We start from the raw sequence: 21,946 nt of genomic DNA, 5'->3' as shown, positions 1-21,946 counted from the left end.
ACTCCACCAACTTTGGTTGGGCAGGACTGCACTTTTGATGTATTCATATAATTTATATGACTATAATATGTGAATACATAATTATATATAATATAATAAAATAAAAATATATTCATATAGGGGGTTGGGGATTTAGCTCAGTGGTAAAGCGCTTGCCTAGGAAGCGCAAGGCCCTGGGTTCGGTCCCCAGCTCCGAAAAAAAAAAATTCATATATTCTCCGTGTGGGTTGTTATATATTAATATATTATATGTGAATATATATTTATGTAAATATATCGTATATAATTTTTAAAAATTACGTATGGGGTGTGTGTCTGTAGGCATGAGTGCATGAGCGTAGGTGTACATGGAGGACAGGCGTCGGATCCTGAGGATGGAGCTAGAGTTATAGGTTCTTCCGAGTCACCATACAATAGTTAGGAATCAAACCAGGATCCTCTGCAAGAGCAACCGGTGCTCTTAACCGCTGGCAGCCATCTCTCCAGTCTCAGACTGTACCATTTCACTACGGAGCCTCCCCTCCCACAAAGGGAACAGTGGAGCTAGGCCCTAGACCTCACTCCAAACCCTCTTACCCCTGGTTGGCCTGGTGATTACCAGACACTCAAGGTTGCCACTAAGTGGCATGTAAGACTAACTGAGCCACCACGTGGAAGATCTTTGAAGACATGAAATAAAAAATGGAATGTGGTGGTACCACAGGCCTTAAATCCCAGCAGAGGCAGGTGGATTTCTATGAGTTACAAGGCAAGCCTGGTCTACAGAGTGAGTTCCAGGACAGCCAAGACTCCACAGAGAAACCCTGTCTCAAACAAACAAAACTGGGATCGAGGGATGAGGCTGTATGTAGCCAATTTGTTAGAGTGCTTGTCTAGCGTGCATGGAAGGCTGTTAGTCCAAGCACTCGAGAGGCAGAGGCAAGCAGATTTCTGTCAGTTCAATTTTAGTATATGTGCTGCCGAAGCGAGCACTTTCTGTCAGTTCAAAACAGAATTAAAAGACAGTTTATAATTATCATTTGGAGTTACAGGAGACTGTGAGCCACCAACGCATGTGCTGGAAATCAACCTCAGATCTCCTGGAAGGGCAGTACACACTCTTAACCACTGAGCAATCTCTCCAGCCCCAGGTGTATACATCTTATAAGTTTTGTATGTATGATTTTATATAAATTGTATATATGAATTTCATATGCATTACACAAAGATCCTCAGGAGATGTTATCAATGGAAGGTTATGTCCTATTCATTTACTGATTCATCTACAGTACTGGCAACTCTCAGGCAAAGGCTGTCCATGAGCTAGATTCCCAGTCCTTTGTTAACTTCCAGACAGGATCTCTCTGTTTCCCACGCCTGCAAACCTGGTTGCTCTTTAGTCCCTCAAAATGCCAAATACAAATATAATTACACACACACACACACACACACACACACACACACACACACACACACACACATCGCGCGCGCTTCCCATCATCAGTTCTACCCTCAGGTAAAAATGAAACAGGAACCCTCTGGCGCCACATCCACCCCCGCAGTACCCTACAACTTCCTGCAACAACAAAACAAAACCACCTCCTGTGAACAGGGCCCCTCCTGGAACACACAGAAGAAGTAATGTCATAGTCATTTTATTGAATCTAGGGCATCTCAGGGATCCCCGGGAACAATCTTGCCTCAGGCCCCTCCCCCGCAACTCCCTGCATCTGCATCCCCCTTGCCTGAAAGCCCTTCTAAGCTCGGCCTGAGAACTCCTCCTCACCCTTCACCCTTCCCAGCCCAAGGCTCCGAGGGTCCCATCAGTGCTGATGAGTCTGGCCTTTGAGCTTTTCTTGACAATTCCTAATGGTTCTAAAGCCTGGAGCCCCCGGAAACTGTGAGCTAAGGAGACATAGCACAAAATCATAAATGAGTTGCGGGGAGAGGCTGGAAACAGTGTGCAAGAAATACAGGCCAGGGGTTGGGGATTTAGCTCAGCGGTAGAGCGCTTGCCTAGCAAACACAAGGCCCTGGGTTCGGTCCCCAGCTCCAAAAAAAAGAAAAAAAAGAAAAAAGAAAAAAAAAAAAACAGGCCAATGCTAGATGTGAGGCTTTGTGGCTGGGCTGTGACCCAGCGATATGGGCAGTGGAGGGGATCTTTTGTCTTTGGGGACTCTCTGGAGCCCAACGATCCAGGCTGTGGTGCAGGGGATAGTAAAGTTAAAATGCTACCCATCTTTTGGTCTGTTTCTTTTCCCTCCACCCGAGAGATCTGGTAGGTGGTGGCTGCTAAGACTTCCCCTCCCCTCTCTGCTCAAATTTGACACTGGCCTGAGTCTTACCTCTCACCCAACGACCTGGAAAACCCAAGCCAGTGTGGTGACCAAAGCCGACCTTCAACCCTCAGCTCTGAGAGGAGGCAAGGGAGGGGCGGTCCGGAGTCCCTCAACTCTTCCCCTCCCAGGGCAGGGAATTGAGCAAGGCTCTGAGGCTCCCAGCCAATCCCCAGGTCCAAGGATTGGCTAGCACCACTTTGGCCACTGAGTTTGTATGCAGGGAGTCGTGGCCTGCCAAATATAATCGACGTTACCAGGCCTTGTTCCCATCTGGAGCCAAGTCTAGGCTTTTGTCCCTAGCATCGTCTCTCACCCCAGCCAGCTCCCACCCACTCGCTTTCACTTGGTCTTCTGATGGAGTTTGCGCCGCACCAGCTGACTGAGGAGCAGCGCGGTGAGGATGCTGCTGCCCACGGTGAGCAGGAAGAGACCGAAGAAGTTGTGGGGCCAACGGGCGTGCAGAGGCTTATAGATGGCTCCCCGAGCCTGATAGTCCAGCGTCACAGCTTCTAGCTGGGCTAAAGTGCACAGCACCAAAAAGACATGGAAAACTTGGTGTCCCTGCCCAAAGATGTGGCAGCTGCCGGGGAACCAACTCTCAGGCATAACCGTGGAGAAAAACGCAGCAGCTAAAAGAAAGAAAACCACCTGGCACTTGTGATACAGAAGGGCGGGATCCTCCTCGGCCGGGAGGGGAGACACTATGATGCGGTGCACCACGGGGCTGATGTCCAGCGCATAGGCCAGCGCCGAGGGCACCTCCTGGAAAGAGCGCCCCAGCAGGCCTGGCTTCTGGCTGTACTTGTTGTAGCAGGAGCCAGCGCAGGAGAGCCAGGCCAGGAAGGCAGCGGTGGGCAGGAAAATAGCCTGCACCTTGTCATGCCAGGACGGCTCTATGGCATAGTAAAAGTGTGCCAGGGCACTGCCAAACTGGTACACGGCCACACCCACATAGTCCAAGAAGAAGAAGCTGTAATGCCAGAACTCCGATTTAGCCTGCAGGAGGTGAGCCAGGGCACTGAAGGAGAGATAGGTGAAGGAGGCCAGGACAATGATGAAGAGGGGCAGAGCGTGAGGGTCTTCCCAGAAGTCCACGCTCCCCGCCAAGACGATCAGCCGCAGCAGCAGGGCCAGGGCCGCCAGGAGGTGGGTCCACACGTTCACAGCCTCGTTGTGCTGCTGGAACAGTGTGCGGAAGTAGAAACACCAGTTCTGGTGCAGCGGCCGGTAGCCAGCATAGATGTACGGCTTCCAGAAGAGCCGTGGCACCTCGGCCCGGTCCACTGTAAACACCGGTTCTGCTTGCAGAGGCTTCTGGCCCACGTGCCACAGGCTGGACAGCAGGTGGCTGAACTTCTGGGCTACTGCCATCGCCATGCCTGGGACCTGGAAGAGAAGTCAGGAAAACTGGAAGAGAGGGGCTGGGCAAAGTCTGAGCCCTTGTGTCTCTACCTGAAGCTCTAATGCCCCAGACTGTCTCCTCTCCCATCCCCTGTCATTAGGCTGAGTTTGAGGATCAAGGAGTCACCCTTAAAAAAAAAGAATAAATTAAAAACAAAAAAACCCGACCTCTCTTCCCTGCATTCTCCAAACTGGGACCTGATTCAGCAGATGCTCACCTCAGGGCCTCGTTCACTCATTCATAAAGCGTCCTGCCTCTCAGTCACTTTCTAGCAGAGTCACCACACAGCAGCCCTAACTATTTTTCTCTGCTTAAGTAGAGCCATGCTGAACTCAGAATGTGGAGACAGGCTTTCTGAGCCCGGGAGCTTGTGCCACCATCCGTGTTCTCTCTGAGTGACAACGCCCTTATTAACAGACCCATGACCTCTACCTACAACCCATCCAGAGCTACCAGGAATGCCCACTCCCCCTCCCTTTGCATAATCTACCCCCTGCTCCCCCGGCCCCACCCACTTCCTCCTCTGGCCTTACTACCCAGCCCCAGTGCGACTGTGCCTTATCTCAGCTATACCAGACATTTGCAGCCATTGCATCAAGTCCCGACTTTGCACAATGCTGTTGCCTCTACTGTGACATCCTGCTCACCTTGCCAGCTCAGCAGACGCCTATTAATTCTTCAAAACCTATTTCTTCTTTGACCCCCGACCTCTCTACTTCAGTGCCTACCATCAAACCGTTATACCTCACACGGGCGTTAAGTGTGTCGCTGTGAGCTCAGAGGCTGGGGCAGTTCGTCTCCATACTTTGTGGACTAAAAAGGGAAGGAAGTTGGTCTGGGGTGTGACGTAGGCTAGGTGGGAATCAGGACAGGTGCAGTCCCAAGCTCTGAGTTCCAGGACGAGGGATTAAACCTGGTTTATCTAGAATTAGATTCAAGGGAAACCTGCAACATCCTCCCGACCTGTGCCCCTGGGGTTTGAACTCACAGAGACCCTGACTGCATACCCAACGCCTGCACGAATCTAAGCCAGATTAGGGTAGAATACGGGGGGGGGGGTTAAACAGAACCCCACATGCCTAACCCAGAAGCTATCTCCAACTGATACTGCTTGTAAAGGAAAAGTTAGTTTTCTCCAGTGAAGTCTCACTGGGTACACAAACCATACTTAGGGGCAGGCCCCAGGCCCAGCAGTGGATGGCCAACATAAAACGGCCCTTTTTTTCTTTCCTTTTCTTTTAAAGAGCAGAGGTCTTTGTTTTTGCCTTGTCTTGTTTTTGTTTTTGTCTCACAATGCTTTGTCTGAGCTTCTCCTCACCTCCTACATATTTTTTGCTTATATATTATGGTCTCTGGTTTTATTTTATTTTTTCTGACTTTTCTCTGTGTGTGTCTCAGCATCTCTGTGTTTCTTCTAGTTTTTCTTTGGTTTGTTGCTGTTGTTGTTTGTTTGTTTGTATGTTTTGTTCTAATCTAGTTTATTATTATTATTATTATTATTATTATTATTATTATAGATGACTGTTTATATTCTAGTGAGAGAAAGAAAGGATGTTGTCTGGGGTGAGTGGGGAAGTGGGGAGGATCAGGGAGGAGTTGTGGGAGGGGAAACCATAATTAGAATACATTGTATTAAAAAATTATATTTCCGGGGTTGGGGATTTAGCTCAGTGGTAGAGCGCTTGCCTAGGAAGCGCAAGGCCCTGGGTTCGGTCCCCAGCTCTGAAAAAAAGAACCCAAAAAAAAATTATATTTCCAATTAAAAAAAAAAAGACATTTCCAAAAAGGAGTGAGAGAAAGGCACTTCACACCAGCCTTCCTTTCTTTCTGCTTCCTGACCGGGTACAATGTGACCACCTGCCTGAAGTGCACACCTCGGTGTCCTCCCAACCTCGGTGGACTGTGCACCCTCGAACTGTGAGCCCAAATCAAACCCTTCCTCACTTGACTCGTCTTTGTCAAGTACTTTATGACAAAGAAGAAAAAAAAAGTTGAAGAAAGAGTGACAGGTGCCATGTGTCATTCCTTTAATAAACACGGCGCATTTGCCTGCTGCCTGCTCCTTAATCCAGGTTTATCAATCTGTGCTGGCTAGTTTTCTATCAACTTGAAAACAGGAGCCTCAATTGAGAAAACGCCCCTGTGAAATTGGAATGGAGGCAAGCCTAGAAAGCATTTTCTTAATTAGTAATTAATGAGGGAAGGCCCAGCCAATTGTGGGTGGGGGCGTCCGTGGGCTGGGTTCTATAAGAAAGCAGGCTGAGCAAGCCAGCAAGCAGCATCCCTCCATGCCCTCTGCCTCTAGGTCCCTGCCCTGAGTGAGTTCCTGTCCTGACCGCCTGTGAAAATGAACTGTTATATGTGGAAGCATAAACCAAATAAATCCTTTCCTCCCCAAGCTGCTTGGGCCCGGAGCTCACCACTGCCATGGTAACCCTCAGACACCACCTTCATCTCTTGATATCTGCCAGACAACTCCCTGATCAAGCTTTCTAGACTCTGTCCATGGAGCACCAGATGCCAGCCAAAGATACCGTTGCCCCAGCCAAGACTGTGTGAGCCTCACTGCCTCTACCCCCAGGCCACCCAGGAGATGCATACACAATTCAAGAGTGTGATGTGTGCAGGTGGCATCAGGACCTGCCCCAAACCTGCCCTCCCTCCCTAAACACCCACTCTCTAGGCTGCCAAACTTGGATCAGTCACACACCTCTGTACATGGGGGCTCCTTAGCCTTCGGGAGCACAAATGGGGCTCTTCTGATTCCTTCACCTCAGAGAGCCTGACTCAACACAGACTCAGGAATCCTTCAGATGACCTATTAACAAGGACTATTAACAATCTCCACCCAGGGCTTCTCCCTCTTCTCAAGAGAATGGACTTTAGCCATAACAACGTGGCCTCCATTGGTCTTTTGTCTGCAGGGGCAGAATAGGCCTCAGAACACATCTTGTGTGGCTCACAAGGACACTAGACCTGAGAGTTTCCTCCTAGACCCTACCAACACAGCAAGGCTTCCTCTCTACCCTGGGCACAGTGAAGCTGGATGGATCCTATGGACACCTAGTTACCCCCTTGACTGCCTGGGTTCCCTGTGATCTGTTAAGTCCACTCCTAGGCTCTGTCTCTCACTCCTGGACCCTCCCAATGTCACCATAGGCTCTGGGGAGTCCAATAGCAAAATCTACTCAGCTTTGTTGAGCCCTACATATGTCAAGTTTACGTGGCTTAGGCCTCCTTCCCCAGTCATGACCGCATGGTGAAGCCAGGTGAAACCAAACAGCTCTCTCTATCTGTTCATTCTTCACTGTCTTTTTATAATCAGTTCCCTGGGAGGTAAGCACTAGTCCCCAATTAGTTGTTACATAAGGTGCACCCCAGAGAGATAAAGAGGTTCTTACTTAAGGCCAGAGGAAGTGGGAGAGAGCATGCCCAGGGAACCGGTGCTCTGCCTGAAAACCTGGACACTCTTGTTTTTCAAGACAGGGTTTCTCTGCCTAGCTCTGTAGACCAGGCTGGCCATAAACTCAGAGACCCACCTGAGAAACCAGAATCAGAGGTCAAGCTTGGGCCAACGGAAAGAGCTGACTGTGGAGAGAGGCCCTAGGGCATCCAGAATGGTCTGCCAATCAAGCAGCCAGGCCCTGCCTAGCCTGGAAAGCCAGCTCAGCATAATGCCACCACCTCCCACTAGGCCTCTCAACCTACACTGGGAACCTGGGGGTATCTCCCTGGATCCTGGAACCCAATGATATCTGCTGTGGGACGGTACAAAATCACCGAATGCTCAGTGCTAGTGGCACTTGCACAGACAAGGGACCCTAAGGCTGGGGCTTCCAAGGATCTGGAGGTGTCTTGTGTGATGTCATAGGAAGGTGGGACTAAAGATGCCATCCTCCTCCCTTTCTTACTGACTCCCACACTAGTAAAATCCAGGCTCCACATGTGCCCTCCCAGTCAGGCCTCAGTCACAGACAACACCTCCATGACAGGAGTATGGTGCTATCTGGAGAGCTGTGGCGTACACAAGTTCACACAACAAAAGAAGAGCGGAGCCAACTGGTCCCAAGCGTCTAGGGTCCAGGAGGACAGCAGGTGCTCTTGGCTGATTCAGCAGGAATCAGAAGAGGAGTTAAGAATAAAAGGGTAAGGGCTGGAGAGATGGCTCAGCGGTTAAGAGCACTGACTGCTCTTCCAGAGGTCCTGAGTTCAAATCCCAGCAACCACATGGTGGTTCATAAACCATCTGTAATGGGATCTGATGTCCTCTTCTGGTGTGTCTGAAGACAGTGACAGTGTACTCACATAAATAGAGTAAATAAATAAATCTTTAAGAAAAAAAAAAAAGGACTCTCTGGTTCTTGGCTCCCTTGTGGGAAAGATAAAAGTGCACACCTTAGAAATTGCTGCTGACTGGGGCTGGAGAAATGGCTCAGTGGCTAAGAGCACTGACTGCTCTTCCAGAGGTCCTGAGTTCAATTCCCAGCAACCACATGGTGGCTCACAACCATCTGTAATGGGATCCGATGCCCTCTTCTGATGTGTCTGAAGACAGCTACAGTGTGCTTATATTCATTAAATAAATAAATATTTAAAAAAAAGATAAAGAAATTGCTGCTGATATTTAAATGGCTGGAACTAAGTTTGAGCCCCATTTAGAGGCTCAGTAAATCACTGCTGCCATTTTTACGACTACTAAAGTGATCAGAGAAATCACAGCCTGTGGCTAGCTTGAGGGGAATTCTTTAAAAAGCTGTCCTTAAACGGGAGGAGGAGGATGGGATAGGGGGTTTATGGATGGGAAACCGGGAAAAGGGATAACATTTGAGATGTAAATTTTAAAAAAAATCCAATTTAAAAAAATAAAAAGAAAACAAAAACAAACAAACGGAAAAAAAAAATCTGTCATTAAGCTGGGAGTGTGGCCTTGGCCGGCACAAGGCCCAAGGTCCCACCCAGCATCATAACAAATACAAAAGCCCTTCAATCTGTGCCAGTGGATCTGGGGGGAGGGTTAGAAAAACAACTGTATCGTAGCCTAGTGTGCTGGCACCCACCTGTAATCTCAGCACTTGGGAGGTGGAGGCAGGAGGATCAGCAATTGAGGGTCATCCTTAGCTATATAGCAAGTACAAGGCCAGCCTGGGCTGCATTAGACCCTGTCTTGGGGAGGGAAGTGGTCAACTGTCCCCTGACACACCTGATTTGTGGGGACACATTTAAGGACCAGGGAAGTTTAGCTAGAGTTGGTACTCCTGAGGACACTGACCTATTTAATCATTAAGTTGTTCTCAGCGAGGAGCAGCCAGGACAATACTTCCGGATTGCAGGAGGAATCTGAATTCTGAAAATTGGCACTTGTCCACAGACCCAGAAAAGGTGGCTGGGAAGTGACTTCCCCAGGGAAGGAGTCTTAACCCCAGCTGCCCTACCATGGATCTATAGGGCACTAGAGGGCAAACTGTAAGCAGGCAGCCCAAAAGATAAACCGCCTTGGGCTGGAGAGGTGCTTTAGTAGCTAAGTGTATGCTGCTCGCAGAAGACCTGAGTTCGGGTCCCAGTACCCACAGGGTATAACTGCCTGTAATTCCAGCTCCAGGGGGGCTCTGATGCCATCTTCTAAACTCTATTGGCATCTGCACTCATGTGTGCACAAACCCTACATGCAGAAACACACATAAAATAAAATACATCTTTAAAAAAACATAGGTTGGGGCTGGGGATTTAGCTCAGTGGTAGAGCGCTTACCTAGGAAGCGCAAGGCCCTGGGTTCGGTCCCCAACTCCGAAAAAAAGAACCAAAAAAAAAAAAAAAAAACATAGGTTGCCAAGAGAAGCATTCTGGTCACCCACCCACCTTCTCCAGTCTACCTTCTCAAGCCTCTCTTTACCCAAACTCTAGGTCACCCTCTTCACCTTTTCTTCCAAGGTTCATCGACTCTAATTCCTCCCGGAATGAGTTCACATACCTCTTAGTGGTATTTGGAGAGGGCAAGCCTGGCCCCTCCATGCTCAGTTTTCAACCAATGCTTACTAACTTCCAGCCACCAGGCCACCCCACAGAACAGAGAACACAGATATTCACCCACAGATATTCTGATATTTCACCCACATGGATGCCTGTGGAAGGAAGCAAGCCAAAGGGCTGCTGTGAAAAAGACAGGGCCACTGTCTGAAGGGTGAGCGCCTACAACTCAACCCTGAAGAAGACTGAAAGTCTGGGTTTTGTGTGGGGCTGGAATCTGAAGTCTGGGACTTCCTAGCTTGGTAACTTCCTGAGACTTCCTTTACCTCCCTGAGCTGGTTTCCTGGGAGGCTAAAAAGAGCTACCACTGGGCTCTTCAAAAACTGTCATCGCTCGGTGCTCACTACTGGCCCTGGGCCTCTACTGCTTTTGTTGGGATCTCCTCGCTCAACCACATAAGCGCTGGAAAAGGCCCTTGCACTTTGGCTCCTTTTTTTAAGGGAGGAAAAAAATGAATCCACCTACTTCGAAGGGTGCTGAGGCCCTGTGACATTCCATCCATATTCTAGGCCTGCAAAATATTTAGCAAATTAGCCTGGCTGTTCCTCAGCTCTCAGACGCTGCTTCAGGCCTCACAAAACAACCAGGGTCAGAAGGCTTGGTTTTCCCCGCACTTCTTCCCGTCCTTGGCGTGTAAAACATTCGTTGTTGCTTTGCGTTCAGACTGTTCGGCATGCTCTCCTAAAGATTATTTATCTCTCCATGGAGAACAAGGTTTGGCCTCATTAGATAGAGAACAAAACCAGGATTCAGAAATCACACAATGTACAAATGTCTCTTCTCCCTTCCTTCTTTTTTCCCCCTCTCCTTTATTTATTCTTCTTTCTTTGCTTTCTTCCTTCTGCCTTTCTTTTTCTGTGGGTGCGCACATGTGTATACATGCCCTTGTGTATGCACGCCCTTATGCGTGCCCATTGTATGCACGACGCCCACATGTGAGTCTCTGTGAAGACAGAGGTCTGTCAGGACCTCTACCACATTCCACCTTATTTTGAGGCAGGGTCTCTCGTCCAACTTGGAGGTCACCAATTGGGCTAGACTGACTGGCCGAGGAGTCTCCTAAGGTCTACCTCAGCCCTGCTGTGACAGGCTTTTCATGTGAGTGCCGGAGGGTCATACTCGGTTCTCATACCAACCCAGCAAACGTTTTACTGGCTCGGCCCTCTCTGTCCTTTTCACACACAGGATCTCACCGTGTTGCTCAGACTGGCCTTCAAATCCTGATTCCCCTGCCTCTGCCTCCTGACTGCTGGGATTACAGGTGCGTTCCACCATGCACACATAATTTTTCATGTTTCCATGATCCCGTTAAAAATTAAATAATCCTTGGCCAGAGAGTGGTGTCTCCTGCCTTTAATCCCAGCATTCGGGAAGCAGAGGCAGGCAGATCTCTGAGTTCCTGAGTTTAAGGCTAGTCTGCTCTGACAGCCAAGAGCTACACAGAGAAACCCTGCTTCCAGAAAAAAAAAAAAAAAAGAAAGGAAAGGAAGAAAAAGAAGGAAGGAAGGAAGGAAAAAATAAAGAGAGAAAAGGAAAGGAAAGGAAGAAAAGAAGGAAGGAAGAAGGAAAGAAGGAAAAAGAAAGAAAGAAAGAGAGAGAGAGAGTGAGAGAGAGAGAAAGAAAGAACGAACCCTAGCAATTTGGAGGCGAGGTAGAAGTGCTACTCGAAGCCTGCCTGGCCTACATACTAAGATCCTGCTTCAAAAATAAGTTAATAGCCACTTGGGGACAGAAGGGAAAATAACTTGAACCCAGGAGTTCAAGGCCCATGTGGGAAAAACACCAAGACTCCCATCTACACAAGATAAAGAATAGCAATAAGAAGTCTAGTCAGAGTTACTATTGTGACTGTGGGAGGCAAATCCTCCAGAGGGGGCCTGAGGAAAGGAAAGCCATGGAGGACACCAAATGGTTGTGGTTTGGGACTACATCAGTCACCTCCAGTAGCTACTTTCCCACATGTCTCTGCACAGCTTCAAGCCGCAGGTACATCGGGTGATCCAGGCCCAGAAGAAAGATAATGCCAACATTTGTTTAAGCCTTACTCCAGAAACAGGGCTCCAGGCAACTTCTGGGTACCCAGTGTGGATGAATGTAGATTGGACAAGCCCTGGCAGGCCTTCGGATCTCTCAGCAACCAGGTCACCTCCCTCTTTGCAAGTCTCCAATTCAGCTCAACCAATTAAAAGAAAAAGCTACCTCCCTGTCTTCCAGGACTGAACAGAAACCACTTGTGTTTGACTCTGCATGGTGGGTCTCTGTTTGTACTCAGAAACGTGGTCAGAATGGAAATTTAAGGAAATTCTTCCCCAAAGCTCAGACACCCCCACGGCTCCAAGGAGAGCACCCGAAAGGGGAGAGCTTCAACATGGTGTCCTGGGTACCCAACAAGAACAGTCCAGCTTGAAGAATCCACCAAACCTCTCAGCGTATAGCCCGAGGCTGCCTAAGATGCTGCAGGGGCTGCTAGGAGAAAACCTCCCAGGTTAAGGCTGAGGGCGATGGTGTGGCCTTGTCTCTTTTCCTTCTTAGGGCAATCTGGCTTTCTTGACGCTAGGGAAGGGGTCCAATATTCTGGCCTGGTGGCCCTCCCACCTCCCTAAAGCTTTTCTTGGGGTTCCCCAGAAAGATCTACACCCCCCCCACACACACACACCTCCACCCCTGCTCCCTCTTGCCCCTAGGAGCTCACCTAGCTCCTAGAATGCAAGCACACAGCCCGTGGGGTTGTTCCGTGGGTGTGATCCTGCACAGGCGTCTCCTATACCTACCTTTTGCAGACTACACTCAAGTATTCTCCCCATTCCACAAGCTCATAGGCTATGCTCTAGCCCTGATCCACCTTGTCCATGACACACTACCTCGGGTCCTCCCATAATCCTTCTGCTCTCCCCACTCCCCGCTACAGTGACCCCCATTGCTCCTCCTGTCCTCCCGGGGATGACCTCAGACTTTGCTTCTTCCTGTGCCCTCCTTATAGCTGATTCCCTTGGCGACCTCTCCCCACCCCTACCGCGAGGTGTTCCCCTACATAACAGTCCGGCTGTCAGGGTCCTGCTGTCTTCGGCCTCGCCCCAACTTCCACCACCTGCCCACTTCCGCCACTGCGCACCGCACGCATGCAGAGCTAGCTAGGAGCACACCCTCCCAACCCGCGTGCCCACCGGAAAACTTCTCTACTCTCAGCCCAGCCCAGCCCAGCCTCGGAATCTCCAAGAGCAGTCTCACCTGTGGTCAGAGCAGAGCTGGGAGCTGTCTGCTGCGTCCTTGCCGCTGGAGTCGCAGATAAAGAGGCAGCGGCCACGCCCCGGACCGGGAGGGCGGCGCTGGGCACCCGGCGCTCAGCGGCCTCCGCCAGTCTGCAGCTTCCCGCTTGGCGTTATGCAAGCTCAGTCTGCAGGAGGGGTCACTCCCTGACGCATCCCGGGACCTCCTACGGTCACAGTATAGTCTGAAAATAGGAGGCCCAGAGAAGCTAGGCTCAGGAATGGACCGCAGACTCCTGAGGAGTTTTTCCACTTCCCCAAAAACGCAAGCTTCAGTCTGTGATTGTTTTAAGACAACCGGAGGAGTGTCCTAACAAGTGCTCTGAGACCAGCTCAAGCTCAGCACATACCTGTCATCCTTCTGCTACTGTCATCCAGATGCCACTCTGCCTGAGGAACTGCGTCCCAAGCTGGGCTATCTGGCTTATCAAAGGCTCATCCCATGATCTCTGACATTTTCCTTGTCCTGGTTTGTCTAGATCTCCATCAAAACAACCACTCCCCGTGGTCACCTCTTCCAGGGGTGGGCGCAGCAAAAAAGGTGAACAGCCCAATGGGTTGGGGTTTTGTTTGTTTGTTTGTTTTGTTTTGTTTTTTGTTTGTTGTTGTTGTTGTTGTTTTGTAATGGAGCTGAGGACCGAACCCAGGGCCTTGTGCTTCTGAGCTAAATCCCCAACCCCAGCCCAACGGGGTTTAAAGGCAAGCTATGCCTCCAGTAAATGCTGGCTTTCAGTGTTTCATATGCCTGCCCCTTCCCGTGGTGTTCCGGATACCCATACCTAACAAAAATGGAGTACCAAACTGGGTCTTGAGTGACTAGGCCGGATTGGTGGGTGTCAGGGCTCTGCCCTTAATGAACTCTTGAGTCTGGAGCCCTGACACATTAACAGAATTGGAGCCTGGTGCTACCCCAGCTCACCATGTGACCTTGGACAAACCTTGCTCTCTGGGCCTCAGTATTACGGAGACAGTACCTCTGGGCAAGGTGGTTAGGCTTAGGTCAGCTGCAAAATTTCACTCTGTACTGTGATGAAGCATATTATCTTAAGAGAATTGTGTAAAATTGGCCTCTCATTCAACAAATTCAGACAACCCCACATTTCCTAAATCCATGGGGCAAGGCAACAGGCCTGCCATCCCAGGCCTACTACTCTGGAGGCTGAGGCAGTAGGATTGTTTGGCCAGCCTGGGCAACATAAGGTTACTCTGTCTCAACAGGATGAATAAAAGTGAAAGACTGCAGACAGCGGTGGTACACGCCTTTGATCCCAGCACTCAGGAGCCAGAGGCAGAGGCAGAGGATCTCTGAGTTCCCGGCCAGCCTGCTCTATAGAGTGAGTTCCAGGACAGCCAGGGTTATACAAAGAAATTGCAGTCTCAAACAAAACAAAACAAACACTGAGGACTTAGAAGAGGGGTTGGACTGGGCTTCTATTTTTGGAAGGAAGAACTAGCTCGTGTTGCTTTGATTCTTTGTTTCGGGTTGGTTTGGGCTTTGTCAGCGGTGGTATATTTATTTATTTATTTATTTATTTATTTATTTATTTATTTATTTATTTTTGTTCATTTGTATGTTTTTAAAGACAGAGTCTCATGCAGCTTCTGCCTGGAAGTCGCAAATGAAGCAAAGGCTGGCTTTAAGTTCCTGATCCTCCTGGTTCCACCTCCTAAGCGCTGAGGTCACCAGTATACACCACCACATCCTGTCCCCCACTTAACTTGTTTTAATATCCACAATTTATACTTAATGTTCTTGGCATGTGAGCCAAACGGTTGCTATGGCAACCTCTCTCGATCCAAACAACCCTCTGAAACAGGTACTGTGTCTGCCACTCTATGCTCGGGAGAAGTGAGCTCTGGGCAGAGATGGGGCCTTCTTTTTTTTTTTTTTTTTTTTTTAAAGATTTATTCATTTATTATATATAAGTACACTGTAGCTGTCTTCAGATACACCAGAAGAGAGGATCGGATCTCTTTACAGATGGCTGTGAGCCACCATGTGGTTGCTGGGAATTGAACTCATGACCTCTGGAAGAGCAGTCGGGTGCTCTTAACCACTGAGCCATCTCTCCAGCCCAGAGATGGGGCCTTCTTATTGACCTTGTTTAAACTTTGAACATTCCTTTGAGGTGAATGTGATGGCCGCTGTTTTATGGGTAGAACGCAGAGCTGGGAAAGATGCATCCCAACTCAGGCCGTAGATGTGTCGGGCTCAGGCTCTACCAAGTGGCCCAGGAGAGACGTCATTTAGCCATGACCCTCTGAGAGCCCAGTGGTTCAGTGAGGACAGGGCTTCTTCACTGCCTGTCAGCTCCATGCTCTGTCACCATCTTTGTCTGTGGCCGAGGAAATAGGTTCCAGAGCGCAACCTTCTCAAGGCTGTCCAGTCGCCTAGCACAGGGCTTGGATGCAAGCCGCTCTTATCTTGTGGCACAGGGATGGTATTAAGGAGTAACCCCAGCATTTCCTTCACAGTCCTGCTATGTAGCAACTTCTGGCTCAGCCCAGGCAGCAGGAAAGCAACGCTGAGAACACACCTCCCACAGTTCAGTTCAGGCCCTTGGGTGGAAGCAAGGCCTCGATGGTCCAGAAGCACAGCATCTCCCCTCCCCCGCCCCCCAGAATCCTTTAGGCTCAGGACCCTGGGGGCTTGTGGGTAACTGTGTGTTATCCAGCTGTTGTCTCAGATCCTAGGAAGAAGGTTTCCAGTGAGGTTGGAGGCCTAGGCGGCCTCCCTCGAGGCCCCAACAGAAGTCAACAGGCCTCAGAAGCCAGGCTCTGAACTCGGATTTAACACGAAAAGGCTTTAAGGTGCTCACGCTGAGAGAAAGAATGGACAGGTGGTGCCTGCAATGTCCCCAACAAGGTCGCACATTTGTGAGCTCTGCAATGTACCAACTATGTCACCATAAGCAAGTTGCATACCCTTTCTAAATACACCCCCATGGAGAGAAACAGGGGTGGGGGTGGGGATGGGGACTCTCCACAGAGTTCTTGTGAGGAGACTAAATCATAAAAGTGCTCACATGGCCTGGCCTGCAGGAGCTACTCAATAAATGCCACATGGTATTTCCCTGTTTTTTCTAGGTGTAAGGTTGACAATTGAACATTGTAGGGTGTAGGACTCAGCTCACTGGAAGTCTTCCGGAGTGCAGGGCCCACTGTCTGTCTGGGACACCACAAGTGGGGATATATCTGAGCCCAACAGCCATCAGAGATGAGCTGCCTCTTATCAGCGGTTCTCAACCTTCCTGACACCATAACCCTTTAACACAGTTCCTCATGCTGTGTGGACCCCAGCATAATTATCTGTGTGTTCCGATGGTCTTAAGGGACTCCTGTGAAAGGGTCGGGTTGCTCCACCCCCCACCCCCACACACAGGGGTCATGACCTACAGACTGAGAACGTCTGTACTAAGTCTTCAAATTCATCTGCATTAAACTTAATAGAGCCCCACCTCTGAGATGCAGATCTGTTGCTGCTGCCGGAGAGCCTGGCTCTCTGCAGGGCCTCAGTCACATGGTCTTTATTCTGTAGCCTAGGGCAGATAGCCATGCTGACCTGGCCAAGATGGACCCTGGCCTCTGCGCCCTGGGGCTTCCCAAAGGCATTCTGCATAGTTCTCCGGAGCCTGTCAGCTCCAGCACAGGACACCATGTTGATGATTCAGATGAGTTGGAAGGAGAGAGCCCCACTCTAGAACGAGAGCCGTCTTAGCCCCAGCCTTTTACCATGTATTTGTTCAGCACAAATACTGGGGACCTCTCAGGCTTCGGAGGAGATTGTCACTCTTGTCAGACACCACGAGGCCACCAAGAGGGAATGTGCCCACTTTTGCCGCCTTCTGTCCCAAGTCAAAGACCAATCGCTACCAACATCAGAGACACCAGGGTGGAAACAATAAACGGGGCATAGTTTGTTCTCACAATATGGGCAACACCACCCGGGGCAGCCCATGAGAGAGGGTCTTAGATGTCGCTCTAGAGGAAAGGATTGTTTGTTACTTTATTTTTTTTTGTTTTGTTTTGTTTTTTGTTTTTTTCCGGAGCTGGGGACCGAACCCAGGGCCTTGCACTTGCTAGGCAAGTGCTCTACCACTGAGCCAAATCCCCAACCCCTGGGATTGTTACTTTAAATTAATGTTTTAACAGTGTGTGTGTGTGTGAGAGAGAGAGAGAGAGAGAGAGAGAGAGAGAGAGAGACAGACAGACAGACAGACAGACAGAGACAGAGACAGAGACAGTCATGGAGGGAGAGGGAGAGACCTGTGGAAGTCAGAGCAGAACACACAAGAGTCCATTCCCCTTCCTACCACATGAGTCTCAGACACTGAACTTAGATCCATCAGTCAAGGCGGCAGATGCCTTTGTCCCCTGAGCCATCTCGCCTGCCCTTCCTCTCTTTTCTCTTCCCTTCCCCTCCAACTTTTGCCCAAAATAAGAAAAGAAAAAGGAGCCCTGGAAGGTTGAGGTTAGACTCCATTGCTCAAGGCCTCCTGGCCTCACATGTGACAAAGCCAGGACTGAACCTCTGGGGTCTAGCTGAAAACTGTCCTTGCAGGGTGACTTTCCTAGTCGCTGGTCCTCCTAGGACCAGTACCCCAGGAGCCTCAGGAGCAAAAAGGACTTCCGGCAGAAGAAAGAGCAGGTCCACAGGCTAAGGACAGTTAGTGAATGAATTTTGGAGCTGTGGGCTGGGATCAAGGTGGGGTTTTTAAAGGGCCAGAAGGAGAAATGACAAGAGGGAGAAAAGTAGGATGGGCAGGGGCCAGACATCCCCTACGATGACACAGCTTGGCGTCTTGCTTGAGGATTCCAAGGGATAAAATGACTGATACAAGCTTCCTCCCGCTCCCTGCAAAGGCCTCAGAGTAGAGGGTGCTGAATCTCTATGGAGTCACATCTCTGTGGAGACAGGTCAGGTGTGTATGCTTCCTGAGCCATTGGACGGAGCCAGCTGTGGTTACCATGAGCCTGGTGTGAATATCTTGGGATGGTTGGGGAAGAGGGTGTTCCCAGGCAACCCGCTTGTAGAGACTGTCCTTGCCAGGGGTCTTCAGATGGCAATTCCCACAGTGATAGCCTTCAGTGTGACCAACACCAGAGTGCCAGGTCTAACTCCTACGTCAGCCTCTGCAATAGAGGACTTCACCAGGCCTACTGACTCAGCCACCTCCACTTTCCTGCCTTGGGGTCTATTGGCTAACACGGGTCGTTTACACCCTGGGGGCACAGTACAGTCTGGGAGCTTTCGTACAGGTCCTGGCCCTGTCCAAATGGATTTATGTGCTGAGAGCAAGGTGGGGCTTCTGGAGATGACAGGACTCTAGAGAGAGCAGGATAGAGAGGGACAGGGCTTCAACAAGCCAGGTGTCCCCTGTGACGTGGCTTGGCATGTCTGTCTGACCTTCACTCAGATCTCTATTTAGGTGTTACCTAATCAGAGAGGGTCCCCTGTCCACCTCAGCTTCCCTCGGAACCTTCCACTCACAGGACTGAATCTCTCCACAAGGAATGTCAGCTCCCAGAGGTCCTGGGTGGTGCCTGGTCACTGCCTTATTTCAGAATACTTTTGACACCCAGCAAGTAAGTACTCTGTAGAGATTAATGCAAAGGTGGAAGGGAGGGAGAGGAGAAGAAGGGGTGGGGTGGGGGAGAAATCTTCAGGCCTGGAGTGGATTTAAGCTTCGGAAAGCAACTTCTTGACTAAAACTCAAATTGCCCAAAGGAGACTATTTTGTGTTTTAGAGTCACTAGGCGTAGGGCTGGAGAGACGGATCAGCAGTTAAGAGCACTGGCTGCTGTTTTCGAGGACCTGGGTTCAATTCCCAGCACCCACATAGCTCAGGCAACTGTTTGTTAACTCCAGTCCGAGGGGATCTGACCCCCTCTCTGACCTCTGAGAGTACTGCATGCGAGTGAGTCACAGACGCAAACACTCGTATCCGTAAAACAGGTTTTAGTACCAGGCTAGCCAAGGCTACGGAGTGAGGCCTTGTCTGAGCGATAAAATTAATACATCTTTAAAAATAAAGTGGCTGGGAGCATTTTTCTTTAAAATCTGAGTGTCACGTTACAGGGACTATAAGTGATTTGGGTCAGGGAACGAAAACCAGCTCACAAGAAATATCCCAACAGGTACTGGGGGGGCTGAAGGCACAGGAAGCCATTTTCTCTGGAACTAGGTGCCCCGTGTTGCTGGGAGTGCTGGTCCTTCGTGCAAATTCATTCCCAGCCCCTTTATCTACACAAACGGTTAAATTCCCTTTAGTGTTCAGAGGTCTCGGCCCCTCTCATTCCTGAGTGTACACAGTCACGCACATCCCCCACCCCCGCCCTGTCTAAGTGGCCCCTATGTGCCTGGAGTTTAACTTGCCTGCCTTCATTCTTGCCACACGCATCTCACTGTTTCCTTTGGTTACACAGTGTGCCGAGCTGACTGACCTTTCACCTACATCGTTCCGCTGAAGCCAGAGTATCTGTGAGGCAAAGTCCTAGAAGCAGAAGTGTCGGGTCAAAGGGAAAAGATTTGAGTAGCGCAGCAGAAAGCAGAGAACCTGGCCTCAGGTTCCTGCGGGGGGGGGGGGGGGGGGGGCCAAGGCCCCTGTGTTAGCCTGGAATCTTCTCCCCACTTTAGCTCACAGAGCTCTTATGAATGGGGCTGAATCTGCATCAAAATACACCAAAGAGGGGTCAGGGAAGATGGCTCAGCAGTTAAGGGCTTGGTGCCCCTAAGGATAGAAGAAGGCGGGGTTGGGGGTTTAGCTCAGTGGTAGAGGAGGCAAAGGCAGGCCGATCACTATGAGCTCAAGGCCAGCCTGTTTACAGAGCGAGTTCCAGGAGAGTCAAGGCTATACAGAGAAACCCTGTCTCAAAAAAATAAAATAAAATAAGTAAGGACAGAAGTGAATTTCCATAATAATTCTTGAAATTTGAATGAACCCAAGAGATACATGTTCGTTCACGAGGGAAGTCCATCAGGTTGTGAGAAAGATCTGGGATTTATTTATTTATTTATTTATTTATTTATTTATTTATTCATTCATTCATTCATTCATTCATTCTGTATTAGTACACTGTAGCTGTCTTCAGACACACCAGAAGAGGGCATCAGATCTCATTACAGATGATTGTGAGGCACCATATGGTTGCTGGGAATTGAACTCAGGACCTCTGGAAGAGCAGTCAGTGCTCTTAACCGCTGAGCCGTCTCTCCAGCACCTGCTTTCTTCTTTCTAAAGTCTCCCTTGGTTTGCTCTGGAATAGCCGGGCAAAAGAGGGTTGCATTATATCTCCCCACCCCTTCCTCCTCCCTGCTTTATCAGAACAGGGTCTCACTCTGTAAGAGTGCTGGTGGCTTAATACTGTGTTTGTTGATCAGGATGGCCATGAACTTACCCTGATCCTCCTGACTCTGCCTCCTGAATACTAAGTTTACAGTTGTGAGCCACCCATCGCACCACCAATGCCTGGCTTCTGCCGTGCTGTGGATGACCCTGGAGCGTGCACGTTACCTAAGGTCTCCCTTCCTCCACTTCTAGTTGGAGAGGTGGCTCAGTGGTTAAGCATTGACTGCTCTTCCAGAGGTCCTGAGTTCTCAGAAACTAAATGTAAGGGCCCAGGCCCCAGGGGAGCTGGGGACTTCCCTATAGCTGAACAGCTTCTGTTATAAACAGTCATCGGAGTCCAGAATTCTCAGGGACAACTTCTCCATCTTGCTGCCAGGGTCAAATAAGTTCATGTTCCCAGACCCAGAAATAAACTCCTATCCCATTTCTCCAAGTATTTACTTATTTATTTATTTATTTATTTATTTATTTATTTATTTATTTTTTGGTTCTTTTTTTCGGAGCTGGGGACCGAACCCAGGGCCTTGCGCTTCCTAGGCAAGCGCTCTACCACTGAGCTAAATCCCCAGCCCCAAGTATTTATTTAATTGTCTGTTAACCGGTAAAAGAATATAGAAATTGCTAATGGACTACATGCAGCTGACCCACTCCTTTTTCCCTGTATCACTCTGAGCTCCGGACCTAATGTCTAGGAGAATAAATTAAGGACCTTAAAGCCAGGCGCCCTGGGCACTGCCCAGCCTCCAGTGGGCACTCCCTTGTTAACCCATAATGTCAAATACAATTGGAAAACACTGCAGCTCCCCCCAAATCCCCTCGCTTTGTGTTTCCACCCTTTAAAATGTTGTACACCCCCTTTGGGAACCAAGTTCAGAACCTGAACTGCCTGCCTCCCCCACTGCTCAGAAAATGAAGTTTCCATTTTAAAGCTTCCGTATCTGAAGTGGGTTTTCTCAGCTTCCGTCCCAAACCAAACACTGTTACCTACTTCTTGTGTATTTATAAGCAGGGTCTCAAATAGCCCAGGTTGGCCTGGAATGTTCTACCTCAGTGGTTCTCAACTTTCCTAATGCTGCAACCCTTTAATACGGTTCCTCACATTTTGGTGACCCCAACCGTAAAATTATTTCTTTGATACTTCATGACTGTAATGAATTGAAATGTAAATATTTGATATGCAGGTTATCTGCTGTGCAACTTCCAAAAGGGCTGTGATCCACAGGTTGAAAACTACTGCTCAATTAACCATGCATACCAGACCGGGTCCTTCTGAGGCCAACCCTCTAAGTACTGGGATTACCAGTGTAAGCCGTTGGCCCGTCCTCATGTGGTCAGTTTGATCATTTATGCCCTCTGCTTCTGAAGGCAGCTGTCCAGGAGGAAAAGGTGGGATGTATAAAACGGCTTTCACTGTCCTGTGACTGACCTCACTGCCTCTGAATTGACCGGTTCCAAAGGTCCATCTCGTGTGCCTTCCACACTTACATCACTCTGCCACAAGGGGACCTTGCTTCGGGCGTGGCCCTGTCAGGAAGACACAGAGCCTCCACATACAGCTATCTCTCCTCTGAAGGTGCTACTGGCCAG

The 21,946-nt window shown here is 49.5% G+C and overlaps 1 protein-coding gene and 1 long non-coding RNA gene across 5 annotated transcripts; one reads left to right on the top strand and one right to left on the bottom strand.

Moving 5' to 3' along the window:
- Positions 1 to 1,618: 1,618 nt before the first annotated feature.
- Positions 1,619 to 13,037, bottom strand: Paqr7 (progestin and adipoQ receptor family member 7). Of its 3 annotated transcripts, none has more exons than NM_001415929.1 (2): positions 12,973 to 13,037; positions 1,619 to 3,704 (listed from the first exon to the last, which is right to left on the bottom strand). In NM_001415929.1, the coding sequence occupies exon 2, from the start codon at positions 3,693 to 3,695 to the stop codon at positions 2,658 to 2,660; it is 1,038 nt and encodes a 345-aa protein (NP_001402858.1). In that variant the 5' UTR covers positions 3,696 to 3,704; positions 12,973 to 13,037; the 3' UTR covers positions 1,619 to 2,657. The 3 variants fall into 3 exon arrangements, with proteins under 3 accessions (NP_001402858.1, XP_038965971.1, XP_038965970.2); XM_039110043.2 differs by lacking the exon at positions 12,973 to 13,037 and adding an exon at positions 3,938 to 11,567; XM_039110042.2 differs by lacking the exon at positions 12,973 to 13,037 and adding an exon at positions 10,210 to 11,567.
- A 231-nt stretch (positions 13,038 to 13,268) lies between these two features.
- LOC102546455 (uncharacterized) lies at positions 13,269 to 16,079 on the top strand. Of its 2 annotated transcripts, XR_354335.5 has the most exons (3): positions 13,269 to 13,551; positions 14,229 to 14,344; positions 14,594 to 16,079. It is a non-coding gene; the product is annotated as an uncharacterized LOC102546455 (long non-coding RNA). The 2 variants fall into 2 exon arrangements; XR_010066669.1 differs by having other exon boundaries at positions 14,229 to 16,079.
- The last annotated feature ends 5,867 nt before the right edge of the window (positions 16,080 to 21,946 follow it).

The sequence above is a fragment of the Rattus norvegicus genome, chromosome 5, assembly GCF_036323735.1.
Source record: "Rattus norvegicus strain BN/NHsdMcwi chromosome 5, GRCr8, whole genome shotgun sequence".
NCBI classification, from domain to species: Eukaryota; Metazoa; Chordata; class Mammalia; order Rodentia; family Muridae; genus Rattus; species Rattus norvegicus.
The sequence above is the reverse complement of the archived record's forward strand: the minus strand, read 5'-3'. Positions and strand labels throughout refer to the sequence as shown.